We start from the raw sequence: 6,431 nt of genomic DNA on the forward strand, positions 1-6,431 counted from the left end.
AACGTGGCCCTGCAGGGGCCTGACAGCAGCCGGAACAGGCCACCGGTCTGGAGGCTCACTGACTCCAATCAGCTAAGCAAGCAGGTGCGCGCCGAGCGCAAAATACTTTATTTAACAATTTGCAGTGTAACAATTTGCATTTAGGAAAAATAGCCCCTCCGGGGAAGCTTCTTGAATCAAGTCACTAACAGGACAAGGGGCTGGAGAAGCCGAGGGCAGCAGGTCTCAGGCCCCAGGAGCCCCACCCCCTGGACAGGGACCGCGGGACCCTAGCGAGGCCGGGCCTTTCCCAGCGAAAGAACATGGGTCCCATCACACCCGTGGGCGCCCCAGACGGTCACGTGACCCGGAAAGCGGAGGACCTGTGCCGAGGCCACATTCCCATGACCCTCCGCTGAGATTGAAAATACCAGGCGAACTACAGAATTAGTTCCTAGTGATTTTATAAATATCTCCACCCGTCCTCAGCCCCTCAGGCGGAACAAGAAGGGGAGCGGCTCTGAGAACCGCCTGAAGGCAGAGCTGGAGGGAGTCGGTGGGAGGAGCCTTGGCAGGTGGCCGGTGAGCAGCCGGTCGGCCCTGCCGGCCCGTGTGGGGAACCCGGGGCAGAGATCAGCTTCAGGAGCTGCTGTCAAGAAGGTATTTTAAGCCACTTTCGTCAAGATGTCGCCAACAGTGCCAGCCAGGTGAGGGCACGTCGCTGAATGGCGCAGAGCTGGCCACCACACAGCTGCTCTGCCGGAGCCCAGCCAGGCCTCACTGAGCCACACCGGCTGGTCGGCGAGGACCAGGCACCCGGAACCCAGGCTGTGCCCTGGCTCTCTCCCTCGCGGGCGGACAGAGCCAGGCCCCTGGCGGCAGGGACCCTCGTGGTCCTGCTGGGCCGCAGACACGCCTTTGCTGCGGGAGGAGCGCTCCACGCTGACCACGGCGTCTCTGCCTTCCCTCAGAGGCTGGTGAAGACACACCGCCAGCGACTGCTGTCAGGGCTGCGGACGCCGGGGCGGGAGCTGGCCGTGGCTGCAGAGCAGGCGTCGGGGTCGCTCAGTCAGGCCTGCTCTTCCCTCCAGCGTCTTAGAGGAACTGGGACGAACCTGGCAGCCACTCGCCGTCAGCCCGAGACGCCCGAGTCCCTGCAGCTCAGCTCCCCAGCAGCAAAGGGCGTCCGGCTGCGCTCAGCATGACATTCCTACGTGACTACAAAGGCTTATCCTGAACTCATTCTTAGGTAGAAGGGGGGCCGAAGGTCCCTCCTGTCCTCGGACCTGGGAGCTGTGGGGCGCCTGGCAGCTCCTCCTCACGAGGTGCGAGCACAGGACTCTGCTGCGTGTCCATCGGGCACAGGAGGGAGCCGGGCGGTCAGCCGAGTGTCGGTGGAGAGCAAGCTCAGGTCCCAGTGCTGACGGAGCAGGGCCATCTACCTCAGCACTGGGTACTTCCTCTGGCCAATCCTCCCAGGCCTGGCGCTTCCCGAGGTGGCCGAGGCCTGAAACGACATGGACAGCACTGACTCCGCCCGCCCCGAGGTGGGTGCCCCTCGTGAGGGCTCAGGGTGCTGCATGTGGGCCGGGGTGACAGGCCAGCACCCCTGACGCCCAAAGGGCAAGTTGCTGTGCCCGTTTTTGCAGCCACGACCTCGGGCCGCATCAGGGTCAGGCCCTGGGGTCCCTTTAAAGGTGCAGCCATTTGCTAGGGGCTCAGGGAGCCAATCCCAAGGGCTGAGCATCTGAGGAGAAGGACAGGCACCGACTTGCTCCCTCACAGACCAGACTGACGTGCAGGCTGAGGGCTCCTGTGGAGGGAGGGAGAGCCACCACCCCATCCTGAAGTGGAAAACAGACGGGTTCCAGGTGGAAACAGGCCTTGGCCCTGGGAGGGGGAGGGGAACAGAGGCCAAGAAAGGGCCTCCTGGGCAGCTGCCCAACGCAGAGGGCAGCAGGGCGGCTCCGAGTAAGGAGGCTGGGCACACCGGGCGGCGGGCACACGGGCGGCGAAGCAGGGTGTGCCCCAGGGCGCAGGTGGTTTCCATTCTCAGTGCCCAGAGCTCTGCAGATGCCTGTCCCCCAGCTCCCCTGACCCGGCAGCCAGTCTGTGCTGTAGAGGCAAGAGCCTGGGAGGGAGGGGAGTGGGAGGAGCAGTGGAGAACACCCTTCCTCTCTAAAATCAATAAATATGTTTTTTTAAAAAAAGAACACCCTGATGGAAGGACGTGGCCACCAGGTGGCGCAGCACGGCCGGCGCAGCCAGGGAACCGCAGTGGGCACAGCAGCAGGAGCGGCAGGACCCGAGGCCGTGGCCCAGCCGGCGCTGGGCCTCCCACTCCCGCCCAGGAGACCGCGCAGCTTACCTGTGCGAACTGCGCAGGGTTGTAGAAGGTCACGGATGCCCCGGGGGGCGCCTCTGCCGGGGGGTGGTCACTGGGAGCCTGAGAACCACAGAGAGCGCAGCTCAACAGACGACGCCACAGCCACAAGCACAGACACTATTCTGGGTGAGCCGCAAAGCAGCATGCACAGAGCTCGCGACCGGGCGACCAGGCGTGCGCAGCGTTAGTGCGGTGAGCAGCCAGCAGGCACGGCAGCGACTGCCATCTAGTGTCCAGCGCGGAACCAGTGCGGTGACACGCAAACTAAAGGCCACATGACGCCTTCCAACCAGTCACGGGCAAGCCTGGCTCCACGCGACACGAAGATGCAGCATTCCTTTCCTCCCTTCCCAGCGCGGCCACAGGACAGCTGTCGCGCTGCACTCGCCCGGCTGAGCGTGAACCTGCTTGTGCTTGAGCAGAAGAGGAATTCTTCCTTTCAGATGAGCACGGACCCAGAGCGAGGCCACGCCCACGGCCAATGATTTGGAAAAAGCCAATTCAGGGAGTGCAGTTACAATCCCCCACCCCTGGCACGTTGGGGTCCACTCAATGGTCAGTGCGTCTGCACGTGGACACTCGCCGAGACGCTGGAAGAAAGGAACCCTGCATCCCAGTGATGTGGCGGCTGGGTGACACCTGGGTGACGTTAGTGAGCCACCAGCACAGCGCCCTGAAGGAACACGAAGGTGACCCAGTAGAGCCCTGTGTTCAGTGAGAACCGCCAGCCACGGGTACCTGGTGGAAGTGCTGGCTCACTTCACGGGACAGTGAGCTCATTGAGCTACAGCGCGAAAGCTACAAAACAGCGAGAACAGACAGTCAAATGCGCCGCGCTCCAAGCCGGGGAGCAACTCCAGAGCTTTACAAGCCACGAGAACTCCAGTGGGAAGAGGCCGGCGAGCCTCGCAGGCCCGTTTTAACGCCCAGGTCTGGTTAAGATACATTAGTGGGGGGTCTGTCCGGGTCTCGGCCAGAGCCGCCGACCGCAGGACCCTGAGGAATGCAGCAATCGGCGTGCCAGGCTGTGGGCAGAGCTTGGGTTGTGACCTCAAACCCCTCCCAGGGACTCTGCTCACAACAGTGCGATTGCACTTAGGATACAGCAACTCTTCAAGTTGTGAAAGCGTTTAAACTGCCTGTTCTGCCCATTAACACTCATTTTCACAGGAAGAGACTCTGGGGCGCCCTTACCTCTCCCCCCTGGGGACCGTCCACTGGGTAGGGGGCCAGTGCAGAAGCAGGGAGCGAGTTTGCCGGGCTCACCACCTGCCGGGAAGGACACGAAATGCAGCAACTACCAAGGTCAGTGAGCGAGCCTCCCGCAGGGGCGGGTGACATGGCGCCCTCCTTGGGTCCAGGCTACAGACTGCCCTGCTCCACGGAGGGCTCCTCGGAGAAGTGGAGCAAAGAACCCACTGTGTGTGCACCGGACATCACCATCCCGCGTCCCACTGTGTGCCTGTGACCTGGTGTGACTTGTATCCCATTTCTGAGAAGGAACCTGAGCCTGGAAGTGACTCCCACATCTCACACACTGACTAGCGGGGACCAGGGCTGAACCGGCTGATCCGACTTCAGAGCCCACACTCTGAACCACTCTCCTTCCCGTCAAGTCCTCCACAGGAAACGCCTTTCCTGCCGGGACCTCAATGAGACACCAGCACGTCCCACACGTGCTGACAGTGTGAGCCCCCCTGGACGGTCGCCCGCGCACAGAAGAGGTGTCCCGGGGACGCCCACAGATGATCAAGAGCCGCTCCTGGCCGGGGAGGAGGCAAACCCCCACGGGGCCTGTCCTGTCCCGCTGTGTCCGCTCACCTGCGGTTCCGAGGAAGGTTCTGGAAGGGCTGGACCCCCAGCTGGCGCCTGCCCTTCCCTGCCAGACCCTTCTGCAGGTGGGGCTCCCTCTGCGTCTGTGCAGGAGACAGCAGGGAGGGGCTGACACATCCCAGCAGCCGGCCGTGTCCACCTACCTGCACGCATGTACTCGCGGAGGGAGGGCACGCGAGGAGGAGGGCCCGCGAGGAGGGAGGGGATGAGGCCCTCTGCACCCTGCGGCACTCCTCTCCGGGGAGAGTAAGGCCAGCGGCTCTCGGGGAGTCAGGGCAGACGTGGGCTACTGCAGACGTGCCGCCCACACTGCCTACCTGGGTTTGGTTCAAACAGCTGCGCTGGGATCGGGAGCGGGGCAAGTGGAGCAAAGAGGTCCGCGGGGGCAAGCGCCGGGTCGGTGCGCTGGGACCCGCCCGGGTTGAGGATGTCCACATAGCGCGCTCGGCTCCCGGCTACGGTGGGAGGTGGGAGGTGGGAGGTGGCAGTCAGTGGCGTGCCACCGCCCGCTCCCACGGCCTCCTCCCCGCGGCAGAGAAGGAGCCGCAGGAACCTCTCCCGTCCCACCGAGCGGCTGTGGGACGGCCCCCCGAGGCGCGCCTCTGCTGGCACCTGCCCCGGGTGAGGGCCCCCCTCCACCCTGCTCTGCACCCCCTGCAGTCCCACTCAGGACCCAGTCCCCGGCACGGCTGCAGGACACACGGGTTATCCAAACCAGCACCCACTTCTGGCCTGACTTTGTTACCTGCTTTTCTAGAAAACATGTTCACAGAGGCTCTGGGGGGCCCGCCAGGCCCAGGGGCGGCAGCTTGCGGAGCCTTGGGGAGCGACACTGGGGGTGGGGGCGGAGCCTTCTTCTGCGGAGGGACAGTGGCTTCAGAAACCTGCTCATGAGCCCAAAGGCCCGGACGCGCCACAGACAGAGCCTCGGAGGCAGGCCTCCTCCCGGGCACAAGGAGCCCCCGCCCCCCAACGAACCTCCTCCTCCGGCTCATTGGTGTCCACCCATCGGTTCTTCTTCTCGTCCCAGACGATCTGCCGTGATTACGAAAAGCAAAGAACAAGGTCAGCGGGCAGAGCGGAGCGGCTAGCCCAGTGGTCGGCAAACTGCGGCTCGCGAGCCACATGCAGCTCTTTGGCCCCTTGAGTGTGGCCACGAAGTTTCAATCGCACTGTACGTGCGCGCCCGCATGTGGTATTTTGTGGAAGAGCCACACTCAAGGGGCCGCAGTTTGCCGACCACTGGGCCAGCCTGACTACTTTGTGACACAGACTGGAGGGACACGTATGTGTGTCGTTCTGAAGCTGAAATACAGTGCCAACAACGCTGCCGGACACGCCACCGCGACACCCACCGAGCCCTCGGGGGCCCCTCCGGCGACACCCACCGACTTGTTCTTGTCGTCTGGCAAGTACGCTTCCGTCCTCTTCTTCCCAGACAGCCAGCGCGAGAACCAGGACTCGGCATTCTGAACCAAACCAGGACAAGCACGTGAGGGCGTGGCCGAGCGAAACGACACAGGACAAGCCTTGTGTCCCGCTCTGAGGACCTGCAGCCAGGAGCACGCGGACTTGTGTCCACACGTGGGGAGACCTCCTGCGAGTCCTGACAACACAGGGAGCCTGGGGGAGGACAGCGCACGCGGCCGAGGATGGAGAGGCACAAACAAGCACCACCCCCGCCAGGAAACGCCAACGCAAGCACAGCAAGTGTCACCGCCTGGCAGAAGGGCCGGCAGGAGTGCCAGTGCCCGCCCTGCACACGGGACAGGGCCTGGACGGTGGTGCCACTGTGGGCGGCTGCCGGGAGGGTGGCGTGCACCACCTACAGCGCCTTCTGAAGCTGGACCGGCTGCCTGTGCCCTGGGCCACACCCGAGAGAAACAGCGCCCTTGCCACCAGCCCAGGCAGAGCCCGGTGTGCCCGTCGGGAGGAAGGGCAGTAGGACGGTGGCAGCCACACGGATCGCCCCACATGGGGGACGGGCCTCCTTCAGGCGAAACGCAACGAAGGCCAAACTCCTCAGTGAGACAGAGAGGCCGCCCCAGGCGGGAGGGGACAGTCCTAGACACGCAGGGCCTCTGGGAGCAGGAACGGCCCTAGCTCTGAGCTGGGCGGGGTGACACGTGGGCACAGACAGAACGCCCACCACTGTGCCCCTCACACCATGGCTCCTCTGAAAACGCGTCTGGCTTAATTAGAGAAGAAGCGACCGCCTGGCCCTGGCCTCCGG

At 64.0% G+C, this 6,431-nt stretch overlaps 2 protein-coding genes across 2 annotated transcripts in view; both read right to left on the reverse strand.

Annotated features, from left to right (window-relative positions):
* Window positions 1–1,417, reverse strand: part of INPP5E (inositol polyphosphate-5-phosphatase E) — a 9,902-nt gene extending 8,485 nt beyond the window's left edge. Inside the window, exon 1 of the mRNA XM_014529701.1 lies at window positions 1,302–1,417. Coding sequence (XP_014385187.1) covers window positions 1,302–1,417 — 116 coding nt within the window. The remainder of the gene's footprint in view (window positions 1–1,301) is intronic.
* Window positions 74–6,431, reverse strand: part of SEC16A (SEC16 homolog A, endoplasmic reticulum export factor) — a 29,984-nt gene continuing 23,626 nt past the window's right edge. The window contains exons 24-32 of the mRNA XM_014529702.1: window positions 5,587–5,667; window positions 5,177–5,233; window positions 4,944–5,055; window positions 4,516–4,653; window positions 4,187–4,281; window positions 3,560–3,634; window positions 3,104–3,163; window positions 2,348–2,425; window positions 74–1,486 (exon numbers count right to left, since the gene is read on the reverse strand). Coding sequence (XP_014385188.1) covers window positions 1,418–1,486; window positions 2,348–2,425; window positions 3,104–3,163; window positions 3,560–3,634; window positions 4,187–4,281; window positions 4,516–4,653; window positions 4,944–5,055; window positions 5,177–5,233; window positions 5,587–5,667 — 765 coding nt within the window. The 3' untranslated portion in view covers window positions 74–1,417. The remainder of the gene's footprint in view (window positions 1,487–2,347; window positions 2,426–3,103; window positions 3,164–3,559; window positions 3,635–4,186; window positions 4,282–4,515; window positions 4,654–4,943; window positions 5,056–5,176; window positions 5,234–5,586; window positions 5,668–6,431) is intronic.

The sequence above is a fragment of the Myotis brandtii genome, unplaced genomic scaffold (assembly GCF_000412655.1).
Source record: "Myotis brandtii unplaced genomic scaffold, ASM41265v1 scaffold691, whole genome shotgun sequence".
Taxonomy (NCBI): domain Eukaryota; kingdom Metazoa; phylum Chordata; class Mammalia; order Chiroptera; family Vespertilionidae; genus Myotis; species Myotis brandtii.